The sequence below is a fragment of the Pantherophis guttatus genome, chromosome 1, assembly GCF_059756535.1.
Source record: "Pantherophis guttatus breed Tessera chromosome 1, ASM5975653v1, whole genome shotgun sequence".
Classification (NCBI taxonomy): Eukaryota; Metazoa; Chordata; class Lepidosauria; order Squamata; family Colubridae; genus Pantherophis; species Pantherophis guttatus.
The window spans coordinates 126332404-126358399 of record NC_142063.1 but is presented as its reverse complement, the minus strand read 5'-3'; the positions used below and the strand labels follow the sequence as shown (position 1 = coordinate 126358399).

Genomic DNA, 25996 nt, shown 5'->3' with positions numbered 1-25996 from the left:
CCTGGCGGAGAAGTTCTCCGGTCTCAAGAGCCCCCGCTCAACTGCCAAATGGCTAATTGCAGTCTTTGCGGGTCTGGATGTTGCACGGGCCCCTGGCTGAGGGAGACTCTGTCCGGGGGAATCCTCCAGGGCCTGGCGACAGACAGGCCGACCAGGTCGGCAAACCACGGCCTCCTGGGCCAGTGTGGGGCCACCAATACAATCTCTGCCTTCTTCAACAACACCTTCCTGATGAGGGCTGGGACAAGGGGTAGGGGAGGGAAGGCATATAAGAGGCCCCTGGGCCACAGGGTCCTCAGAGCATCCACCCCCTCTGCTCCCGGGGCAGAGAAACGGGACAGGAAGCGGGGAAGGTGGGTGTTCATTAGAGAGGCAAATAGATCCATCACCGGACGACTGAACTGGTTGACTATGTCTGCAAACAGGCTGGGATGAAGCCTCCACTCCGAAGGGTCCACAGTGGCCCGACTCAGCCAGTCGGTGCGGACGTTGGACATCCTGGCGATGTGTTCCGCTGTCAGGGACAAGAGGTGAGTCTCCGCCCAATGGCAAAGGGTCTCCGCCTCCAACATCAGAGACTGTGAATGAGTCCCCCCTTGCCTGTTGATATGGGCCTTCGTAGTTGTGTTCTCTGTGAGGAGGAGCACATGCTGCCCCCTCACCTGCGGTAGAAAGGTCTGAAGGGTCAGCCGGGCCGCTCGCAGTTCCAGCCAATTGATCTGCTGTGATAGTTCCTGCTGCGACCAACATCCCTGAGCCACTTGGGACCCGTAGTGGCCGCCCCAGCCAAAAAGGCTGGCATCTGATGTCAACACCACCCTGCGAGGCTCCCTGAAATGGCATCCCTTCTGGAGGGCTCTTGAAGTCCACCAACCCAGGGAGCGAAGTACCCATGGCGGCACCCGTACTCGTGCCTTGGAAGAGCTGGTGCCCGCCCTTTGAAATGGAAGCAAGAACCACTGTAGTGGCCTTGCATGGTACCTCGCCCATGGGACAATGGCCAGGCAGGAAATCATTTTTCCTAACAGTTGGGACAACTGGGCCACCTGTACCCTCTGGTCCTGCCGAATTAGGTATATTAACGCCCTTATGCTCTCCTGCCTTTCGCTGGACAAGAAAACCTGACCCGCTCTCATATCTATCAGGGCCTCTAGGTGGACCAGCCTTGTTGATGGAAGAAGCTGGCACTTCTCCAAGTTTATGGAGAATCCATGGTCCCTCAGCGCACCTATTGTCGTAGCCAAGTCCTGTTCCGCTACTGCTGTGATGACGCCTGTATGAGCAGATCGTCCAAGTAGCACTGGATCCTGATAGGGATCGACCTGATATATGCCGCCAGGACTGAAAGAATTTTGGTAAAGGTTCGGGGGGCGGACGCCAGCCCGAACGGCAGGGCGAGATACTGATAATGGTGGCCGGCATAAAAAAATCTCAGGAACTGGTGATGCTCCGGCCGAATAGGGACATGGAGGTAAGCCTCCGTTAAATCGATGGAGGCCAAGAAGTCGCCCTCCCTGATTCCTGCCAGGATGGAATGCAGGAAGTGCATCTTGAATCTCCTGTATCGAATGTAGGTGTTGAGTCCCTTCAAATTTAGAATTGCCCTCCACCACCACCACCCCGAGGCCTTTGGGATAGCAAAAAGGATTGAATAGAACCCACGCCCCCGTTGCTCCGGTGGAACCGGCTGAATGGCCCGAATCCATGAGACCGTCTGACCGGGTCTCCCGAAATAGGGCAACGGAGGAAACGCCTCGGAGGGGGGGGGGACAGGAATTTGAGGGAGAACCCTGCTCTTACCGTCTCCCTTACCCAATGATCCGATGTCAGGTCGTCTCAGCGGTCTGCGAACAGAGAGAGCCTGCCCCCAATAGGTGCCTGAGGCAAGCTGTCACTTAGATCTCTTAGCCCCCCCTGCCACTATTGCCTCTAGGCAGATCTCTCTGCTTGGTAACTCGGTCTGGAATACTGGAAGGGCCACTGCTGACGGGGAAAGCTTGCCCCAGCTCCCCCCTGGTGAAAGGAGGGCTGTCTAAAATAAGGAGTAGGATTGTAATCGTAGCGCCTGCCCTGGGAGGGAAGCACCTTCCGCTTGTCCCGTGTCTCTAGTAAAGGGTCTAAGGCCTGGCCAAACAGATAACCCCCTTCAAAGGGAGCAGATGCCAGCTTCAACTTGTTTTTACCGTCCATACGCCAATGGCAAAGCCAAAACATACGTCTAGCTGTAACAGACGAAGCCATGGCCCGGGCAGAAAACCTGGTGGCCGCCAAGGTCGCATCTGCCGTGTACTCTGCAGCTGCCAAAATCTTAGATAAATCTTGATGAGCTCGTACATCATCGGGCGCTAAGTGGGACTGGAGTTGGCGCAGCCTTCGAACCGACGCTCTGGTGAGGAAGGACGCCGCTAAAGACACCCTCACAGCGCAGGAATCCACCAGGTGAGCTCGTCGGAGTGCTGTCTCCTCCCTCCTGTCCTCCGCCTTCAAGGCGTCTTCCGCATCAGGTGGTAAAATGGAAGAAGAAGTGAGTGCCGCCACCGGGACGTCCACCTTGGGCACCTCCAGTAAATTAAGCATGGCAGCATCAACTATAAACAGTTGATTATCCAAACCAGTGGCCCTGGAAGTTCCTGCAGGGGAAGCCCACTGCCTACATATCATATCCAGAAACATCCCCGGAATAGGAATGGTATCCGCCTCCACTGCCTGCTGTGTGAACAGGTAATAATCCTGTTCACCACCACCCATGTCTGGCCCAGAAGACAATGGAGCAGGGCCCAAACGGGCAGTAGCCCTGGCCTTGGCCAACAACGGTTTAAGAAGGGCAAGATTAAACAATCCCCTGAAGGGCTGTCTCGGGTGTGATTCCTGCTCCAAATCTGAAAACTCCCCCTCCCCTTGATAGTCCTCTGCATACCAACTGAGCTCTGAGAGAGTGGGTGAGTCAGGATCCTGGTACTCAACTGGAGCTGGCACCAACCTCTGCGTGTCCACTTAAAGCATACATTTGGGCATAAGCCTGGGACTGCTGCTGCATACCCTCTGCAATGCCCCACCTGATAGCATGATCAATCCAGCCTTTCAGAAAAAGTGGAACATCCTTTTCTCTCAGCTCCCCCTGGCGGAGCCCCGCCGCAGTGGGGGTGAAGGTGGCTTCTGGGGCCCGAGGAGGCGGCCCCAACAGCCCAGGCTGTGATTGAAGAACATCATGGTTCTCAGGAGACCATGCCCGTGAGGACCCTGCCATGGAAGTTGTCGCCTGACCCTGCTGAATTGCAACCTCAGTACTTGAAGCAGAAGTGGGGTGTTCAGTCATAGCAATAAGAGGAGGAACCTGGGGCAAAACCTCAGCAGAGGCCTTAGCAATTTCTCTGTCCAGTGCCCTCTGTCTAATCTGGGCAGCCTTCTCCTCTGCCTTAGTGACACCTGCGTGTGCTCTGGCTCTGGCCTTAATCTTAGCTGCTGCAGCGATGCTTGCAGTCCTAGGTCTGACCGGAGCTCTGCCCTTGTCAGACTGAGGCGACCAGGAACCCTCAGCAGAGAAGTGGGCCTGTCTGCCTGAATCCTCCATGTTTGAAGTCCTTTTAAAAGGTCTCAAGTCAGGCAAGTCTCTCAAAGGAACTGTCACAAATAACAATGCCCCAAAGGGAAGATCAATCTCAAAGGACTGCAGAAAAATAAAATGAAGCAAAATACAAGCCTGACCCACGTGGACAAAATGGCCGCCGGGACTCCAAAATGGCCACCACCAACAGGAATATGTGCAGACTCAGACCCACAGTCTCCACCAGGTCAGGTTGCTCAGCAATGCCCGCAGGTGGTATTCAAGGCTGGTTCAGATAAGGTCCTGGCTCACATCCGCAGCCGCGGAGAGCCCACCAGCACTGTGCCCAAAAAAATACCGGGAAGCAAAGCCGCCCGAACTTAAAGCCACCACCAAATTGCACAGGAGCAAGGCTGCTGCGATTTACCAGGCTGCAAACGGGACCGCGCCGGGCAAAAAGACCCCCTGGTGCGGTCTGGCGGCTGGCACTGACCGCTGCTGCCTCCTGAAGTCCAAATGGCCTGCTCCCAGGCTGCTTGAGGCTGGTGTGGCCATAGCAGTGCAAACGGCGCCGAAAAAACCTCCCGCTGCTCAGCTGATGAGCGGGATCAAAGAAAAAGCCACACCAAGGCTTGCAATGGCTGGCGCAGCTTCAGCAGCTGCAAATGAGGCTCCTGTGTGCCTCTCCGCCTTCAAAGATTACCAGGGCGAAAGCCAGCCGGCTAGCCCCCTCAAAGGCAGCAAAGTGAGGGGAAACAGGGAAGAGAAGAGGGTGCCAGAAAGGCCACAACCCCCCCCCCCAGGTCAATCCGATCCCGGAGAGCTCACTGTAAATAGAACCAAAAATTCAAAAAAATAAAATAAGGGGAATTAACCAGGGAATTATACTAAGCTCAACTCAAAGCTCTGGAGCTGTAAAAGTTGCGTCCATGAGTGAGGCTGAGTTGAAAAAAACTGAAGGAACGTCACCAGGGAGGCGGACCTTCAGAAGTTTCAACTCAGAGTCCATAGAGCTAGAGCCTAGAATAACCCAGCCTGGCACCTCCCATTTCTACACTATGGAGAAACTCCTTTCTAATATAGTAAAACTACAAAACGAAATTGTTACACTTCAGGGTTGTTCACTCTTCAGCATGGAAGAAACTCTGATATATATATCTTTTAACTGCTTTAATTACTAAAAAGGCTCTTTCAATTTACTGTTTTCAAGATTTGCTAAATTAAACAAATTTAACATCTTTCACAATCTTGTAATCCATTCTGGACCCTCTTCAAATCTGTATATCTATTTCACTTACTTATCAAGACTGTAATCCTCTGGTAGTAACTCCCACTGAACTCAGTAGACTTCTTTTGATTAGGCATATCTGGAATTGCTTTGTAAACTGTTAATTTTAAAATACTACAATTAATTCAGAGCCTTGGGGACATGAAAAGATAAACCACTGAAATAATGTAAACATAAACGAAAAGGCACACATGTGGATGACTATTTCTATGGGAATAAGCAAGAATTTCTTGTTTAAAAAGTTACACTTAAAAGCTTATTTGCTGTCCTTGCACTTTCAGCTGAACTAAGAACGTTTAGTCTTGGGTGTCAAAGGCAAATCTGGCTAGAGAATTATGGGAGTTGAAGCTCAATACATCTTTTTTTCCTTAAGTTAAAAAATATTTTTAAAGCTTACATATAGGTTTATATAACAAAGCAAGTGCCAATAGTTTGAGGTGTTTTACTTCCCAATCTGTATTCCCTCTTCAAAACTATGAACAACCTGAAGGTTCAGATGGTGACTCTGACACCCTCCCACTTCTGCCATTTCAGCTAGTAAAGCAAAGTAAGGGTACACCTGCTCTGTGAAGGGATCCAGGGAGGAACTGCATTTACTGAATCATTTGCACAGGTTTAAGATATATTCATGTATGCTTTCAATTAGCATTCCCTTATTATTTATTTGTTTTTGCTTTTTGTTTTGGGTTGTTTTTCTTTTAAACAAGTTTGTTCTGCAAAACAAAAAACAAACATTAACAAGTTAGAAAAGGAACAAATATCTGTATTTTAACACCAACTTTTACCTCCAACCTTCAGTGAAATCCCAGTATCATTTTACCTCTGGCTTTCTGAAAAAAAATATGAATCATGTTGCTCCTAATTTTATCTTAGTAAGAAGTCTTCATTTTATTTTATTGTCAAGATCTGATGTTCTCTAGTTATTTTTCAATGTTCTCTGTACTCATCCTGTCATTTCTCGTTTGTAACCAAAGCTTGCATGGTTCAGGAGCTGAGTATCTATAGGACCAACTTTTCCCCATAGTTTTTGTTCCATCCATTAAGATCTAGTAAGGGATAGTCCCATAAAGGCCACACTGCATTAATCCAATCAGGTGATAACTAAGGTATAAGTGACTGTGAGCAGAACCTCCTGGTCCAGCAACAGGTACAATTGGTGCATCAGCTGAAACTATGCAAAGGCTCACCTGTCCACAACTGTTCCTGTTCCAAGAGGCTTCTGGCAAAATTTAAGATGCAAGTTATCACCTATTAAGCCTGTTTACTTGAGGGACATTCTATCTCCAATAGCTACTGCATGTTTACTAAATTTTTACCAAGTTATGTGCATTTCAGGTCCCTTTGATCAAAACTACCCTCTATTTGGGCTTCAGAAGCATACCTTCTCTGTTGTAGCCCCTGCCCTCTGGAACAGCATGTTCTTCTCTCCCCCACCCCTCCTCCAAATGACATTCAGAAAGTTCTTGGCTATTTTCCTAGGCCTTTGGGTAAGGTGGTTGTTGGCCTCAAACAACTTCTTGCTTGTTATATATAGTGTATGGTTTCTGTTCTGCTCTTTTATTTTTTTTACTTTTTAAAATGCAGATCATTCTGAGTTGGATGGACTTTAAACACAATAACTAAGTAAATAAGTAAATTGTTCAAATTCTTCTTGCCATCATATAGTGACATAAACATTCTCTATGTCCTCTAGGCTGTGAATGGAAGCTTAATTTCCAACTTACATTAATCTTTCAACAAAATATTCACATGTAACAATAAAAAGGCATTTTTACTGCATTCTATACCCTAAGAATGCTGTAGCTATAATAGTATTAAAATGTATATTCAATTTGATTCCACAAAGATACAGGCTCTTCCCAAGTCAGTTATTCTTCTTTCTTATAACCAAAAATAATAGACTAAGATTATTGAAATGTTTACAAGATCATTAAATGGTATGAACTGTGTAAACAACTGTATTCACATTAGGTGAATAAATCCTAGAACTTTTGAGGATTAGGCCACTCAATGGGGATAGAATGATTCAGAACAGTCAAATACCTTTTCATCAAACACAAAAAAATCAAATTGAACTTCATGACTACAACATGTGGTAATGCATTTTCAACTTTCAAGGCTATTTAAAAAAAGAAGCCAAAAACATGAGCTATATCCATGACAGAACTGACAAAGTAATGACTGTAAGCAATACCATTCCTGAGTACCAGGAAACTAACAGGATATCATTATTGCATCATACCCTCCCTGTAAACACTTGATAGTTTACATCTGACTACTACTGAAAAACAGAATACTAAAATTGTTCCAGAAAGGCAATGTTTATTATGGTTATCAAAATGCTTTAACATTCACTGTTTCTTTTAAGATTGGCTGTTCTGCATATACTTCTATACTAAACCTAGAATTTACTTCCATATTTAAAAGCAAAATCAGTAATCTGAAAACAAATTTATGCCTAAGATATTGAGGAAGAGTAGGAAAAAATAACACGCAGTCCAGTTTCAAGGAAACTCATTGGAAGATTTTGGCCAGTCTGCATGTCTCAAAAGTGTTGTTATGGGGATAAAATTGAGAAATGTGAGTTTTATACTACTCTTGAGTTTCTGAAGGAAAGATGAGAATACATCTAATAATTAGATAAATTATAAAGAATCTTCAATCTTTACTATTTTCTAGGGAAAAAGCCCACAGAAAAGCCTGCGTGTGAATGTTTGTTTTGCCTAATTAAATTATCTGCACTGAATGATAATTCAGAAAATCAGGATACAGGCATTTTGGAGAGTTGATGTATTTCCCAAAACTAGAGTATTTTCACTACACATTGGTTAAAATATATTCAAAACTCCTAAACAGCAATTGCTGCTGCAAGAATACACATTAAGACCAATCAATATAAGCTCTGGGGTTCAATTTTTAATGAAGTCTGGATTCTTTCTGAAAAGTTACTGGTGATTTATGCTGACACTGAACACAGGTGGACCCATAATTTTGACATTTCATCATATAGCTACCGCCACAGTCTCCATATCTGATTTTAGAGAGAGCTGACAACCCCAAATACTGTTCACCTATAAAATATGTGAGCATCATAACATATACACAAAATGTTATACAGAACAAGAGGCAACCACAGGTCAACACATTGCATCCTTTTATGCCATTTAGCTACAAGAAAATAGCTCACACAACCCAGTTTTTACATTTTACTTTGATATAGTATTCAGATACTGTATAACAGTTAAAAAAAAACAATAATCTGAATAGCTAAGTTGTTTTAAATGTAGTTTTGTACATTTTGTACATTTTAGTTTTAAAATGTAGTTGTTAAAGAGAAGGCCATATATAAATATTTTTAAACACCTCTGCAGACAAAGTATTTGTCACTGGTGGACAAGACATTATTACTTTTTCCTCTCATTGTCTCTTTTCAATAATCTTATTCTGGATGAAAAACTATTTTAGTTAATAAATATTCCTCTGTATAATCAGTCTTAACAACAATATTTGACCATAAAGGTTAGCAATCAATCCAGTTCATTCCCTTACTTCCTTTCAGTGATGCTTACCTAGCAACCGGAAGGCAATCACACTATTGTCTAAGCCAGGGGTCTGCAACCTTAAATACTCAAAGAGCCATTTGGCCCCCTTTCCCAGAGAAAACACCGGGAGCCACAAAACCTGGTGGGCATGGCCAACTCGATGTCACGCACTTCCACCAGTCATATTAACCCCCCCTAGCCACGCCTACCCAGCCGATCATTAGGGCAGAAAACCAGTTGTTAAAAAACACCGGGAACCACAAAATCCTTTTGACATATCTCTCCTCCCTCCCTCCCTCCCTCCCTCCTCTCCCTGTATCTCTCTATGTCTCCCTCTCTCCCCCTCTCTCTGTATCTCTGTCTCTGCCCTGGCCATTTCTCCATCCCCCACCATTACCTTCTCAGGCCAGGTGAGGACTGACTGGGAGGGGAGGGTGATGGGTGGGGCCAGCCAGCGATGCGATCACCTGACAGGAAGCCACAGCAGAGGGCCCAAAGAGCCGCATGCGCCTCTGGAGCTGCAGGTTGCTGACCCCTGGTCTAAGCTAACAGGTTAAGGGAAGGCTGCCTGAAGAGGAAGGGGCTGCATAGCTTGGCTTGGTCAGAAAGATCAACATTTCAATATCTAATAACCAAGAATGACTACTTCCATTCACTTGCCATTCTTTCTCCTACCAGAGGGATAATCAAACTAGGTTCAGCATAGGCTACAAGAGGGCAGAAAACTGGAGATCATGCTTTTCAGATACATAAATGACAATATTAGCATGACTTCTTTCTTTCCCTCATTGCCTTCTTAAAATGCATACACAGGATCTGGGTTTGCTAAGACAACAGGAAGGCAACAGACGACACCGGGCCCATAGCACCACGTTCATATGACAACTTTAACAATTTTTATTCAGCCAGCAGAGACAGTAGCAGCAGCCTTTTCGAACTCCATTGTTATCCCATTCTCCACTTAGAGAAGCAAGTAGCAGACAGGCAGCTGTAAAAAGTAGCATTTGTTTCAGTCCATTTGTCCTTTTCCTTTGCAGCATGGTGGGTAGGTGGGTGAAACATTAATATGGCCCTTTTTTTCCCCACTTAAAAAAAATTCAGCAAGAAAATAATGGATTATTTGATGCATGTCCCAAAAGATATGGACCGATTGATGAATGCTTAGGAACAAAGTAAAGCCCTAAAAAGTATATGGTCTATCTAGAGCCTATCTATGGCCTATATCCATGATGGCGAACCTATGGCATGCGTGCCAGAAGTGGCATGCAGAGCCATCTTTCCGGGCACATGAGCTGTTGCCCGATGCTCTTCTGGGTTCCGGCGTTCCGGGCAGCTGGTGTTCACATGCGTAGGAGTGCCGGAAACCGGAAGAGCAGTCACCCAGTATGCATGCACACGCAGGGAAGATAATCTTCTGGTTTCCAGCACGCACACCAGCCACCAGGTTTTCCGGTTTCTGGAGTGCATGCGCGCGAAGACAAGCTGACCAGTGTGCCTGCGTGTGCCGGAAACCGGAAGATCATCTTCCCGGCATGCGCATGCGTTCCGGTCAGCTAGTCTTCCGGTTTCTGACACACACGCACACTTCCATTTTGGCACTTGGTTCTCCAACACTGGCCTATATGATTTCTTTTACTATGAACCTGTATGGTAACTCAGATCAGTTGGAAAGGTCCTTCCGAAGATGTTCCCAAAAGTAAGGGGGTAGCTTAGCTATCTAGCCCAGCAGAGAAAGTTTTCTCCAATGTGGTTCCCAGACTTTGGATTCCCTTCAGCAAGATAGTGTCTTTGGCCCCTACTCTCCCAGTAAGATACAGTGACAGACAAAACCCAGTCTCTGGTCTTTAATTTGACCTGGACTGATTTTGATTATATGAATTATAAGTTCAGTTCTGATCTTAATTGTAGTGTTTTTATTTTTAGATGATATAATTTGCATTTTTGGATGCTGCAAGCTGCCCTGGGTATACAGTAGTCCATAGAGAAAGGGCCAAATTTAATAAATGTTTCAAATGCTAGACATTTATTTACATGAAAGTTCTTTTTTCAGATGTAACACCTCACAAGAGAAATTGAAGGAATGCCAGGGAAACAATACACAGGTTCTAGATTCATAAATATCTACCCACCCCAAGGAATGGAAGTCAGGTAATTAAGGCTATCAAGCATTCTTTTCTCCAGATCTTTTGAATTGGATGGTCAAAGCTCCAGGGAGGAAATGCTTTCTTCCAGGAAAGCAGCCCAACTTTCCCGATATTTCAGACCACAATCATAACCAAAAATCAACATGGGTTTGTCAAAAACAGATCATGCCAGGAAAATCTTATTATATTTTTTGATAAAAGTGACAACATTAGCGGACCAGAGAAATGCTGTGGATATAATTTACTTGGACTTCAGTAAGGCATTTGATAAAGTAGACCACAACCTACTACTTGATAAAATAGAAAAATGTGGGTTAGACAGCATCACCACCAGATGAATTTGTAACTGGCTGACCAACCACACTCAATGTGTAGTCCTCGATGGAACAGCATCTATACAGAGGGAAGAATGCAGTGGGGTACCCCAAGGCTTTGTTTTAGGTCCAGAAGTCTTCTATATCTTCATCAATGATTTGGATGAGGGGATAGATGGGGAACTCATCAAATTTGCAGCGACACCAAACTGGCAGGAATAGCCAACATTCCAGAAATTAGGCTTACGATACAAAAAGATCTTGACCGATCTTGAACATTGGGGCCTATCTAACAAAATGAAATTCAACGGTGAAAAAAGTAAGGTTCTACATTTAGGCAAGAAAACCAAATGCACAGGTATAGCATACGTGATACCTGGCTCAAGAGTAATAACTATGAGAGGGATCTTGGAGTCCTAGTGGACAATTCCTTAAATATGAGCCAGGAATGTGCTGCAGCTGTCAAAAAAGCAAATAAAATAAAATAAATCTCCCACCGCCCCAAGAGGCTGGCTGAGGATGCCAGGCGTTGCCACTCAACACATCCCAAAGGCACCCAGTTGGGCCGGTCTGCTTTCATGGAAGGAGCCTTTCCCGTCTCTGGGGACGGCGGCTCCCGGCACAGCCTCCCTTGCCCTTCCCTCCCCTTCCTCACCCTTCTTGTCCATCAGCCACATGAAGGCGAAGCAGGGCACGAAGCCGATGGGCCCCCAGAAGACCAGCAAGGCGATATCCAAGCTGGAGAAGCCGAAGGCCTGGCGGGCCGAGTTCTGAATAGGGCCCCACGTATTCCACACCAGGCCCTGCAAGAAGCCCAGCAGCGAGAAGAGCAGCAGCACCAGCCAGCGCCGCCCGTACACGCGGCCCGGCACCGGCGCCAGGCGAGGCAGGGGTCCCGTCGGAGGCGTCCCTCTGCCCCGCGACTCCGCCGCCGCCGCGGCCACCCGATAGGACTGGCCATGCTGAGCAAACGGCGGCGGTCCGGCGGGCGGCGCAGGGGGCAAGAGGGGCTCCCTCTCCTCGGGGCTGCTCCAGGCTGCGCCCATCGCCGGTGAGGCGGAGGCAGTCCCCACCTGCCTGTGACCGGCTGCTTGCTATCCAAGTGTTACCCAACCGCGGCGGCGGCAGCGATGTAAGCAAACCCCGCCCGGGCTAGGAGGCAACCTGGCCAGCCGCATGCGCGAGGCAGGCGGGCCTCGCCAAGGCGCTTCCCCGCTGAAGCCGGGATGGCAAGAGCAAAGAAGGGGATGCCTGGTTGTTTGGGGCTTTCCAGATAAACGGGGTTACAGCTGTCCCTCTCCCCAACCGGGGTGCTTAGGGACAGAGGGCAATGTCGTCCCACAGAACGGGAGACAACCCCCCCCCCCAAGTCGGAGCAGAGAGTACTTTAGCCTTTCCACGGGAGAAGTGGGAGCCAGTCCACGAAAACCGGCTAATTACAAAGAAAAAGCTGGATATTCGCTTAGTTGTAGCCAAATATCAGTTGCCAGCGCGGGAGTTTTAATCTTGGCTGGGACTGGGGGAAAGCCAGTTATATTAATACTCTTCGGCGACAATAAGGAAGGTGAAAAGAGGAAAAATTGCTCGGGAGTGCTTTTCATGGTCCAAGTGGACCAAAGGCAACGGAACAATAAACCCGCGCCGGTTCCCAAGAAGAGCCAAGTCTGTGCAGCCTCCGGGATGCGAACTTGAAAACAAAGCCACGTGATTCGGCTCAAATGATCCCTCACATGATCGCGGATAGAGGAAGGGCTGGCCGGTGACGGTGAAAGGGTGAGCCGAGGAGGAGGAGGAGGAGGAACTGGGAGCAGCCTCTTTCTCTCTCTCTCGGACTAGGGATGGAGAGCGAAGCGGTGGCCACGGAGGTGGCCGCTTTGGAGCCATTGCATGCTGGTAGGTACATCTGCCCTGCCTGCCTTGCCGTGTTAAGTCCTGTTTGTAGAACTTCGCCGAGACACGTAAAAATAAGGAGGATTGATTAAATGATGACACAGGACCCGTTTTGACGAACCGGTTTTTCCTGTCCTGTCAAATTTACAGGGCTCGTTACTTCAGTCACTTCTTTCTGACTCGTGAATGACATGGAGAACGACTGAGCTGCTTTAAGGAATTGCTGCCAATCGCTGCGTTCTCCCGCGCTCCTTTTTACATTGAAGCGGAAGTAGTCACAGCTCTAGAAAATATGCTCAGGATTTATCCACCCATCCGTGTATCCATCCACCCCCCCACCCACCCAAGGTGCTATTTATTGCTAAAATAATCCCAAAGTGAAAATGTGACAGCTTTTAAACAATCATAAACCTCTAGAAAATCCTCACATCTTAAAACTTACAAAACGTCCTGCTTAGCCGGAACAAATAAAAGATCTGTTTCAATATATAACAAATACAATAACATTGTATAACAAATACATTGTATAACCAATACAATGAGTTTCAAGAGAACTGATTCCAGTTCTGCTCGATGTACATGTACATCATACCATACTGCACAATGAGGATATTCACAGTCACTTAATATAAAGTATCTCCAAGTGAAGAATGGTCAGTCCCTTAAATATGATTTCTGTTATTAGATGTTACCAAATGTTTGGAGACTAAAATGTTAAAAGTCCAACTATAGATGCTTTTCATTGGATATATTCCCTATGAAATCTGGTAAACGTATATAAGGCTAGACTCAGATATGTAACTTGTTTGAATATGCAATTAGCTGGATTCACTCACCAATTTAAACCAACCCATTTTTGTTCATCTTCACCCAGGCTGTGAGGGAGAGGGAGACTCCTCACTTCCTTCCATCTGGTCTATTGCACTTGCTATATTTTATTGGTTTTATTGTATTTTATTTGATTGTTGTGAGCCATGCATAGCCATTGGAATCAGGCAGCATACAAGTTTAATAAAGTATTATGAACATGATAGCTTGAACCAAGACAGTAATTGGTTGCATGCACATTCTCCAATCAATTCATGTTTGTCAATTGCATTAGCGTAATTCATCCATTGCCAACCCAGTGATCAATTAGGAATAAAGAAAACTATTAGGCCTTGCTTTGGATATCAGGTTCTTCTGTATTGTTTCCTTTCACCTAAAAGTTGATGTAGCTGTCAAGCTATTTTTATTTTTCAAACACAGTGCTAAAAACATGCACTTTTCACTTCCACAAATTACACTTGATGGTTTGGGTTTGGGTTTTTGTTTTGTTTTTTGGTATTGTTTTTTGTATTTTCTGTTCTTCAGAAGAGGTGTGTTGAGGTTTCACTCAAGCAGAATGGAAACTTGAATATACTCTTTATATAGCTACTCTGTTTTTAACTCAGACATTCTTTACCTTCAAAATTGTTTGAGTATTTTGTATCTCAAATACTGATGGCAGTTTAGTGAACTGACAATGCTGAAATAATATTTACCCAGGCTTCCATACTATTGCAGTCAGAAGACTCTGAGCAGTATACAATTCCTGAATAGAGTTATTTAAGGCTAAACTATTATAATGCAACCAATAATAATTTAAAAACATAACTAACACAACCTTATCTCTCTTTCTAATGCTTACATCCTGGGGAATAGAGTAATCCTTCCATTAAATCCCCTAAGTGATACAGAAAAGCAAAGTCTTCACTGCTCAGAAAAATAGAATAGGAAAGAGGTTACATCCCTGCTGAGATTGTTCCAGAGGAGGGTACGTCAAAAAGCTTTATCCTCAGGGTCCCTGATGAAAACATCCTTGTGGAAAAGGGATTGCTAAAATACCTTCTCTCACAGATTACACCTGAAGCAGGTGATCTCAGATATAAATGTTAAATCAAGAATTAAGCTATTGTGGATACATCAGATTTTTAGTCTATCTAGCACAGTATTTTCTAATCCATCTCATAGCAGGATTAAGAATCCTGAAACATTGTACAATATGTCGGATGTCAGGTATTGCATCTTAAGTTATTTTGAATGTAAAGCATATAGTTTACTAAACCAAGAATATACAGGTGAAACTCGAAAAATTAGAATATCGTGCAAAAGTTCATTTATGTCAGTAATGCAACTTAAAAGGTGAAACTAATATATGAGATAGACGCATTACATGCAAAGCGAGATCGTTCAAGCCTTGTACAAATCAGAGGTATAGTTTGCATTGCTCATCAAATGATTTCCCCAACCAGGGAACATTAACAGAGAAGTTAGTACAGTAATCAGACAATTATGAAAAGTTGCCTTGTAACTTCTTAATTCCAGAAAGATTTCCCAATGTGGAAATGACAATTAGAGAAGAAGCAGGCAAAAAACAGCAAATGAATTAGTATGGAAAATAGGATTTCCTGCACTTTACACACTTTTTCAGAGCTTCTTTTCTCTGCTGATCTGTAACCTAAATGTACCAATTGGTTTTCAACAATTTTGTCATGGAATGTTGTTGCAGTTTAGAATTTAGAGATGGTTATAGTTTTTGGACACTTTTTGTTCCTGGAAGTTTGTATCTTGACTCTTGGTATTTTACCTATCAAACATATTTTGATCTTCTCTGGTCTTTGGCATACACATACAGCATCATGGTTTAATTCCTCTTAACATTCTGGTGTAGGACGGGGTCCCCATCCTCCAAATCGTGGCCCACTATTGGGCCGTGAGCCATTTAGAACCGGGCTACAGAAGTGGGCAAGCATGCACATGCATGCATCCCCACTTGTGTGAGCAGCGGACAAGTGTGCACCATTTGCCAGCCACTCGCACGGAACTATGTCCTCCACCCCATCTCGCCAGTCCGCAAAGCCAGAAAGGTTGGGGAACTCTGGTGTAGTGGTTAAGGCATCAAGGCATTGTTGTGGCTCCGTCCTCCGAGCCTATCTTATCGGAGGAAGAAGGCTCCGAACATGAAGGAGAGGAGATGGCCAGGCCTCCCTCTCCAGGACCCTCCTCTCTGGCAATGCCTCAGGTGTCTCCCGAAGGGGAAGAGATTGGCCAGGAGCCAGGTGTTTCCGAGCCGTCGGATAGTGACGAAGAAACATTGTGGTTGGACCCACGCCAGCGTCAGAGAGACAAGCGTGAGCAGCAGAAAAGGAGGCGTGCCAGAGATTAAGCTGAATCACTGGACCACACCCGACAGGCTATAAAAGGGAGTGTGGTGGCCATTCAGACTCTGTGACGGACAAAGCTAATCTCTGGCGAGGCACTTGCACCTTCAGACACAACACCTATTTGCCGTGGATTTAATTACAAACTGGACTATTCAAACTGTGTGTATTTTTGTCTGTGTTATCGGAGTAAAAGCTCTTGGCAGGCAGCCACGGAGTTGCTGCCAAGTTCCTTATCACTGACGTTGTGTGTTTGAAGAGTTTATTTAACCCTCGGCTGGCTGGTTGGGTGTGTGCGTGGTACGGGGACAGAACAGGCATCAAGCTAGAAACCTGGAGTCTCAGCTTAGACATAAAGCCAACTGGGTGCCTTTGGGCCAGTCACTTTCTCTCAGCTCTAGGAAGGAGGCAATGGCAAATCAATTCTGAAAAATATTGTCAAGAAAACTGCAAGGACCTAGCAGTCTCTGAGAATCAGACATGATTGAAAGGATGAAGAGAAAAGCATGATGTTGCCTAGCCTACTCCAATGTGTTGCTGTAGGGAAAAATAGGGAATAAAAGGTAAGAAATAAATGGAAGGAAGGACAGTGATCAATTCCATGCATCTTTCATGCCTACAAATAGGAGTGCAGAAATATTAAGAATAAGACAAATAACTAGATTAAATGTCTTAAAATAAAATTTATATTTCAGCATAGATATTTAATGTTATTTGTGTTTACCTGTAATTATAATCATAACTGAAATAATAAAGTGTAATTAGAACATTTTAAATTGCTTTGCTTTGTAGTGCCATGGCCGGTATTTGGATATTTCTGCAGTGGTCTGACTTTTCCTCCCCAATTAATTTAACAGAGTGTAGCACTCAATGGGATTTTTCTAGGCTATATTGTCATCAAAATTAGTTAAAGGGAAAGAATGGCACTGTTGATAAATTGATAGAAGCCAAATTAATTTCTTCTTGCCGCCAGTTGATAGCTTTCTTTCACTCTCAGGACAAATTCATTTGTAAACATGCTAATTTCATTTGTTCTTAGTTGTGGCATTGTTACCCTTCCAATTTTTCACTCCATTGTGTTCATGGAAGTAAATTAATTTCTTTAGTCTGCTTGCAATATCTTTCAGGACCCAGATTGTTGGGGGCAATATGCTGACTCTATAAATTGCTTAGAGAGGGCTGTAAAAGCACTATGAAGCGGTATATAAGTCTAAGTGCTATTGCTTTTTAGGCCTTCCTATAAATAGGGAGGTAAAATATGATACAGGTGGAGCAGCATGTTAAAATAATAACATTGGCTGATTATATTATACTGATTATGGCATTTAAACTGTGGGATATTGAAGGATTCTAGTCTATATAAAATCTATATAAAGGACAGGAATGAATGGAGAGGGCTTGGAGTACAGTGATATTACTATGCTCACAATAACCAGATTTTCAGAATTGAGAGAAGTTGTGTAGGAATCATGGAAAATAAATAGATGCAATGGTGGATTATGCTGATTATGAAACTATGAATACGACTTCCTCTTTCTTGGGAGTTAGGGACATTGTCTACTATGGACTACAAATGCCATTTGGAGATCTTCCTGATCTGTTGCTTTCAATGAAAACCCAGGTGTTTTTGATGAGGAATGTTTGTCCCTTTCTGGCTGGCTCAGGTACCATATTTTTTGAAGTATAAGACACACCTTTCCACCCCCCCCCAAAAAAAAGAGGGTGAAAATCTGGGTGCATCTTATACTCCAAATGTAGCCTCGCCCAGCTTCTCAAATGAAGGTTTCAGAGGCTGAAAAGAAGCTTCAGAAAAGAAGCCCCCAAACAGAGCTTCAGAGGCTTTTTTTTTTTTTTTTTTTTTTTTGAAGCTCTGTTTCAGAAGTTTCAGAGGCAGGAAAAAAAAGCCAAAAAAAAAAAAAAAGGCACAGAGCTAATAACCAAGGAACCTGTTGCTAAAATTCACCTCTGGGAATAGCTGATTGGGGGTATTCCGGGAGGCCGATCCACCCACCAATCAGCTTTTTTCTTATTTTCCTCCCAAAAAACTAAGGTGCGTCTTATACTCTGGTGCATCTTATACTCTGAAAAATACGGTAACTTTGCATAAGGGTATACATATTGATCCACAGAAATGATGACCTCAAGTTGGTAGTATTTGTAAATATGCTTTATATGGATTGCCTCTAAGTCTGACCAGAAGCTGAAGGTGATATGGAATGCCATGACAGGGTTGTTAAAAGTGTAACTCTGTATCACATCTCTTCTAAATAAACTGCAGTGACTGCTATTATCCTAAATGAACCAACTTTTGTTCCTTCAGATTTGGAGTTGGATAGATGACCTGATTAGTTTTTTCTTTTAGGCCTCAGCTTGGTCATTAAGATTGAGTTGGAATGCCCTCTTGATAATGCTGCATTTAATTAAAAATTGTACTTTATAGCAATCGAAGAGAGAACATTCTCGGAAAGTTCACTATTCATGGTTGACACCAGAGCTTTGGCTTTTTTTGTCTTGGATTTGAGCTGCTGTGCTGTTGTGTCTTCTGTAGTCCAACTAGGTGCTAGTACCTAGTCAAAGTTTGCTGATCATAAAAGACAAGGGGTGGGACTGGAATCATCTTACTAGAGTGGTTCTCCTCCTTCCTGAAGGGTTCTTGTCAGTGATGGTCAGGAGGCAAAAGATGGGTCCATAACCTCTGGAATATGGGGTGCTACTGGGATCAGCATTCTCTTCATTCTTCTTCAACATCTACATAATACCGCTTGGGGAGATCACCTGCTAATACAGAATTATATGTAGTGAATGAAGGGGATGGCCTTCAAGGACAGAGAGAAGTTCCATTACCAAGACAGTGATTAGATAAAGGAAACTTGAGCCCAAGCCAAGAAAGTAGTTTGTGTAAAGGTCTCGGATACCCACCCACTCACTCCTTTTAATGGAATTAAAAAGGGAGGAAAGGAAGCACATTCATACTTGCAAGATTTTGTAACTTAATCTGTTCTATCTGACGGGGCTAACATAATAGTCTTCAGTGTGCTGAGGACACCCAGCTTTATATTTAAACTCCAGTCTAATTGGTAATGCAGTCAAGATGCTGTTTCAGTATCTGGGACCTGTTAGGTTTCAGATGGTGAAGAAAAAGCTTAGGCTCTATTTCTACAGAGTTCTTTGGTGTGTTAAAGCTATGCTATTCCTGAGATTTCCATTTTTAGTATTGTATGGGGTTGTACTTTCTTGCGTCAAACTGATTTGTGATCTGGGTGTGATCTGGCCTGGCTCTCAGGCCCTGCTCATGGAGCCATGACAAGAGCATTGGCAAGGAGGGCCTTTTCACAATTTCATTTGCTATGTGTGAAATGTACAACTTTTCCTGAAGTAGGAGACATTGTTCTCAGTCACTCATTCCTTAGTCACTAATGTTTGGACTATTACAAAATATTTTACATGGGGCTGACCATGAAGACAACTTAAAACTACAGCTGGTCTAAAATGTAGTAGGGGGTCACTTCACAATCTGCTAATTTGACACTAGTACTTGAGAGTTGTTTTGGTCACTGTTTGGCTTCCAGATGCAATTTGAGATGTTGGCCACCTCTTTTAAAGCCATTCATGGTAAAAGACCTGGATATTTGGCTGACTGCCTTATCTTAATTAGTTCTTCTTGTTGTATGGAAGGGCTCATTTCATTTCCCTTCAGAGATTGTTATCTTCAGGAGCAAGGTGAAAGAGGTGAGTCTTTTCAATTAATACTCATTTCAAATTAATACTCAATTAATACTCAAAAATATTCATTTTTGGAATAGCATTCCCATTGTGATCCAGATGACCCTAACTCTCGTGGCTTTCAGGAGCGCCATCAGAATTTGGCTTTGCAACAGAACTTGAAGTTGTGGGAGAATGTTATGGGCTGCTTCCTCCTTTAATCCGGAGTTTAGTAGATATAGAGTTTCATTTATCTTCGGTGCTGTACTTTATATTATAATGTGATTTGTGTTTTGGCCAATATACATAGAATGGCTTCCATAAGCTTCTCAAGTTAGTGTTGATTAGAGCAGGGGTGTGAAACTCGACTTCATCAGGGTTGTGTTTGGCCTTGGCGGGCCAGGTGAATGAGGCCAGGGTGGGCGTGGCCACCTTGACATCACTCGTGTTGGGGGCGCCTGTGGTAGCCCAAGCACTCTGCCAATGAAAATGGAGCTTGGGAGGGCCGCTCCATTTTCGCTGGCAGAAGGTTGGAGGAGCCGCTGCAGTCGAAAACGGAGCTCAGGAGGGCCACACGGGCCTCCCGAGCTCTGTTTTCGCTGGCAGAGGTACCACAGGCTGGTCCTTTGCTGTTTCCAGGGCAGCCCCATGGACCAGATCTAAGCACCCCACAGGCTAGATTCAGCCCACAGGCCTTGAGTGTGACACCCCTGGATTAGAGCACCATATAAGACTATAAATAAATAAATAAAAAATAAAGTAAGAGGGATGGGGGTGTGCTTGATTTGTATTCGGATGGCAGACCATCAGAGTTACAGAGCTAGTCTACTGTATAGACTAGATTGGAAAGTTAAAAAAAAAAAGAATGCAGAAGCAAATAGCTCTCATATTATTGATGAAAAAACTATGTGTACATACCTAGGAAGACAAAAGGAATTTAACTCCTTTAAGTATTAAGAAGATTTAGATAAATAAGACTCTTGTGTATCCATTAATAAAAAGACAAATTCGTTGTGTGTCCAATCACACTTGGCCAATAAAAAATTCTATTCTATTCTATTCTATTCTATTCTATTCTATTCTATTCTATTCTATTCTATTCTATTCTAATGAATTTTATAAGCATAAATAAAGTCAGTGGGAGAGAAATGATTTGACAGTTATAAGAAATGTACATCTTAAATGGCTACACTTTCCATTTGAAAATAATGGTAAAAATTAGATTAATCATATTCCTGAGAACAATAAATGGATAAGTGTGTATGATTTAAATTACAGGGAATATGGCTACTTCATTAGACCTACCAACATGAGGTCTAATTTTAAGCATATTTCTTTAGAAGAAAATTTCATTAAATTGAATGTACCTTAATGATAATGTGCAGAATATTGCATATTTAAGTGGTTGAGAACCAAGTAGTTGGTTTTCTGTTTGACACTAATCAAACATTTGAGAATCAGTTTGGTGTAGAGGTTCAGGCGATAGCGTAAAAACCAAGACATTGTGAGTTCCAGGCCTCTTAGACATGAGAGCCAATAAGGTAATTTTGGGCCAGTCCCTCTCTCTCAGACCAACCCACCTCATAAGACTGTTGTTGTGGGGAAAACAAAAGGCAGGAATATTAGGTATGTTCACCATCTTGGGTTGACAAAAAGTATATTTAAAAAGGCAGGATAAAATTATAATAATAAATACTGAACCAAATTTAAATGACCACAGACTCCTTTCAAAATCACATACTTCATGGTTATATATTTTTTTCTCTGTACAGGTAGTCCTCAAGTTATGAGTGGTTGCTTAGTGACCATTCAAAGTTCCAAGAGATTTACCTGGGGTTTACTAACGACCAGGATTCAAAGTCCTGAGGAACCCCCGCTTGCAGTCACTTTGGATGCTTGGCAACTGGGCCACGTTTACAACCGTTTATAGCAGCAAGGCAGAGTCATGTGATTACATCTTACAATAGTTTTACCAAAACCTGGCATTTCCTTCCAGTTTTCGGCCAAACTATATCCATAGCGAACCATTGGTTTGTTTAATGACCACAGCATTTGCTTAATGAGCCTTGCAAAAAAGGTCATAAAATCAGGTTGCTCATGTGGCAAGCCAAATGATGAAATGCTACGTAAAGTCATCAAATGTATTATACATTGTACATCTCTCTCAGTAGGCAAAAATGAAAAGAAGGGAAGAGCTCAATTGAATAGAATTTACAGGAGTAAGAGCTGCTTAGTATGATATGATCCTTTCGGCAAATAAGTTTCTTGACCATCTGACTGCACTTGCCTTTTACCTAACCATATTATCAGTAATTCTGTTGTAGTGCAGCTCTGTTACAGGTCTTTTTAAAAAGTAATCCCACTGAAGTGAATGCAACCTATTTCTAGGAAAGTGAGCAATGACAGTCTTAGGTAATCCTACAACAGGAAATATGCTTTTCATTTTAGCTCAGTGGGGTTTAACAAAGCAGACATATGCAAGATTTCATTCTTTCTTTTTACAATTTACAGTAATGCGTGGATTCCTTTTTTAATCTCACAGTTGATTCCCCAGTCTCCAAGATGTTATCTTGATAAATTATTATATGCTTGTTAGAAAAACAGCTGGATATCACTTACTCTAAAAATAGGTTGTTATTTTAATAAGACAGATTCTTTCTTTGGAAAATGATTCTAAAACCTCTCAGTTAAACCCTATATTTAATCAGCATGGTATGCTGGAAGAAGACAACTCCTGGCATGAAATGAATTCTTCTAATTTGCTAAATTATTCAAAATAATTGACAGTACATTTAACTTCTTAACAACTTTGAGACCAGTTTCCTGCAAAAATCCTGCTGTGCTAAATTCTTTAATTTTCCATGTTCTGCACATTTCTCAACCATTAATTGAGAATTATTAATAGTTTTATCTTGTATTTTCAGGATGCTTTGTGTCCCTCCCCACCCATTTCTGAATCAAAATTAATTTCCCAAAGAAAGTATAATGCGATGAAAAGGTGAAAACACAGAGATCAAAATGATGTGTCTCTTCCTACTCTCTTGATTTAACATTGTTCACAGATAATACTAATAATGAAGGCGGAAAAAGAGTTTCACTAGAGTAGTGTGCTGAATATTCATTAAGGTCAAATAGTGGGTTGAATTAAATAATTGCTTTATATTGAGAGGCATACTATGTGGAAGAGAAAAGAAAGAAATTGATTGACTAGGCTAATATATTACTAAGCCATAGGTTGCCATAAATATATCACAGTTGGATAGGCTTACACCACAAAATTAGCCATGGTTTATGAGCTACAACAGCTGAGTTCACACAACATGAACCAAAAGTTTACAACTTTGTATAGCATTGTATGAAAATGCTAAATGAACAGAATCCAACCACTGAAAGTAAAGGTTATTGAATATTTACTGCATCATAGGCCACATCAGGACTTAAGAGCACAGAAAATATCTAGGAAGAATAAACTTCGTTTGAGAATGACTTGCTAGCAAAGTCAATGTGGAAGCTGATTGATTGATTGATTACATGCCATCCAGGGGTGAAATGCTACTGGTTCAGACCAGTTCTCCCAAACTGGTAGTAAAAAATGCTATTGTTTCAGGCAAACCGGTATTTCCAACGATCAGCTGTGACACATGCTTTATATTAGCTAGAATCGTTGGATTTCCTGCTTTCTAACTAATCTAAATCGTGTGGCACAGCAGATTGCCCCATTTTTTCACTTTGCTCCTTGATGATACTTTGATTTGTCTTGTTACATTCATTTAGCTTCCAGAGAAATCAGAGTATAATAAGAAGAGTAGATAAGGAATAATCCCCTTAACACAAGGAATTGTCCAGCATCATCTATCCTGTGGGCAAGACTCCGGGAGAGAAAGGAATGGATTCAGAAGTCGCTCTTGCTCCAAATATGCATGCCTTTTATGGTCTGATGACATAGGTGACATTTTGTTGATATTGTAGACTGATTATCAGAATATAATTCCATGAATTAATCCAATAAAAGAAAATGTATGTAACTCAGGGATGAACTGTTGGGTTCTTCATGTTCTCTGAGCTTGGCTGTTTTCTTTTGGACATTTCATTACCAAGCTAGATGACATCATAAATTATGGTAACGAAATACCAGTAAGAAAATAACCAAGCTCTGATCATACCAAGAACCCATGAAATGAATAATACATCCAGATAATCAAGGAAGAAAGGAAACAAGTTGGGGGTGGGGAGCTATACTATTGAGCATTGTAGAGATGAAGACTTTGCTAGGGATCAGAAATCCATTCTAACCATTGTAAGCAGGGTATCTGCAAGATGCCTCAAGCAGAACTTTTGAAGAGGAATATTTTACAATTAGGACCACAAAATGTATACAAATAAAAAAATAACACAGCATTTTGTTTTTTAAAGCTGTTGTTTTCCACATAATGACGTACAAGACTGCCAGCAGCAATAAAATACAAAATAATATTCAAGTGTTGGACAAAGCTGCTTCTGAGGTCAAGGGTTTGGCTGAACAAAAACATTTTCACTTGTTGGTAGACATCAGATTGGACCTGGGAGAGTTCCTGAGCCGGAGGAAAGCTGTCAAGATCATCTCCTAAATTTTCACTAGAGATGCTTCAAAAGCTGAAAGGAAGAAAGAGGCTTTTCTAAGTAGAGGCAGGCTTGTACAAGAGACACATTTCTTCCAAAATATCTGCTTAATTGTAAATTAATAGTAGCCAGTTTGCCTAAGAACTACTTAGGAATTTGTGGTTTTTATATTCCATAAAAGAGGTCTATGGTGGCTAGTTTTGGATGCAGTGAAAAGGAGAATGTGTGACCCACTTGATGTTGCTAAAATTATAACTTTCCACAACCCATGCATCCCAATGTCTACTGAGACTTCTGAGACAGTAGTTCAACAGTATGTGGAGCTCCACAGGTTTATTAGCCCTAATGTTTCAGGTGAGATTTCATGAAGAAAGAAAGCCATTTTCTTCAAATCCTACATGTTAAACAATTTGTATATTGCACTGACTTCACTAGTAAAGATTTCCTGCATACAAAATAATCTGTGGCAATTTTCCATTGCATTTGAAGGTGATTAGATAGATATTTCTAAACATGCTCCTGCCCTGTCAAAGCCCAGGGGGGAACCCTTGAGTCTCCTTTGATTGCTGAAAATGGAAAGCCATCTTAGGGTAGGACACAGATGAAAACTATCACAAAACTCTTAAAATAAAAGCACTGCAGTTAAAAAAAAACCTGGAAAATCCCAAGTGTTCTATGATTGCTGGAGAACATGAGAAAAAGCAAGTGCTTTTATGATTTGCAAGAAACTATGCAGAAGGACAGGGGGGGAAATGAATAAAGCCATGCCTGCTGTTTCTGTCCTTTCTGCCAAGTTCCTTCTCTCATCTCCCTGTTAAGCACAGGAAGCTGGAAAAAGAAATGTGGCCTTGCTTTGCTTTTTCAAAAGCTTTGGTAAGAGTAGAAACAGCTAGGAGAAGCTCCTGCTGTTTCTGTTCTTATCTAAATGACTGTGTTTGAGCAGTTTTCACATCAGGAGCAAGAGACATTTACCCTGTGCAAGCTGGTAAGTGACATAGTTGATGCTTGCAACTATTCTTCCCTGGCAGGCTAGTCCTTTCACTAAAAGTTAAGAGGAGGACCAGCAGAAAGAATAATGTTGCCTTTCCCCTTAAAGTTTTAAAACTCAACAGGAGAAGTAGGGCTATTTATGAGTATCAAATAGGATGAAATGTCACAGTTAGGAGACTTGCAGTCCAACAATTTGAACTTGCCTCTGTAGGAAGTTAGCACCCACCCCACTCCTAGAAGAATGAAGTATTCTGGGAAATATTAAAAAGACAGAATATTGTGTTTCCCTGGATGAGAAAGGGAGAAACATGTTTTTAAAGACAAAGCAGCTTCCTGCAACTCCCTGCCCTCCCTTCAGCTCCAGGGTGATGAGATTAAGACATGGCCCTCAGAACATGATAGGATTAGCCTTCTACCCATCTCACCACATGGCACCTGGGAAAATTACATAACTGTCAGATAATTATCTGAAACAGTGCCACTGAACCACACTGTCTATACTGGAAGGATGGTTTTGTGTTTATACTTTCCCTCCATTTTGTCTAAGACAGTGGTCCCCAACCCCCGGTCCGTGGACCGGTGCCTGGCCGTGGAGTACCTGGCACCGGGCCGCGCAGCGGCCGGGGGACATGAACGCTGCAGCGCAAAGTCTCCTGGGCCGTGCGCAAAAGCTCCTGGGCCATGCGCAAAGGCTCCAGGGAAGAGAGCCCTGCGCAGGTACGCACGTGTGGTCCAAAGCCCCCACCCCTGCGCGCGCTCAGCGGGCCACGGTAAAATTATCAAAGGCTGATTGGTCCGCGG

At 43.1% G+C, this 25996-nt stretch overlaps 2 protein-coding genes across 3 annotated transcripts in view; one reads left to right on the top strand and one right to left on the bottom strand.

Moving 5' to 3' along the window:
• The window catches only part of SLC49A4 (solute carrier family 49 member 4), a 94901-nt gene extending 82908 nt beyond the window's left edge, over positions 1 to 11993 (bottom strand). Inside the window, exon 1 of the mRNA XM_034422731.3 lies at positions 11488 to 11993. Within this exon, the coding sequence (XP_034278622.2) occupies positions 11488 to 11878 (391 nt within the window). The 5' untranslated portion in view covers positions 11879 to 11993. The remainder of the gene's footprint in view (positions 1 to 11487) is intronic.
• Positions 11994 to 12537: 544 nt separating this feature from the next.
• Positions 12538 to 25996, top strand: part of HSPBAP1 (HSPB1 associated protein 1) — a 69875-nt gene continuing 56416 nt past the window's right edge. For both annotated transcript variants that reach the window (XM_060687912.2, XM_034422740.3), the window contains exon 1: positions 12538 to 12725. In XM_060687912.2, the coding sequence (XP_060543895.2) occupies positions 12671 to 12725 (55 nt within the window). In that variant the 5' untranslated portion in view covers positions 12538 to 12670. The remainder of the gene's footprint in view (positions 12726 to 25996) is intronic.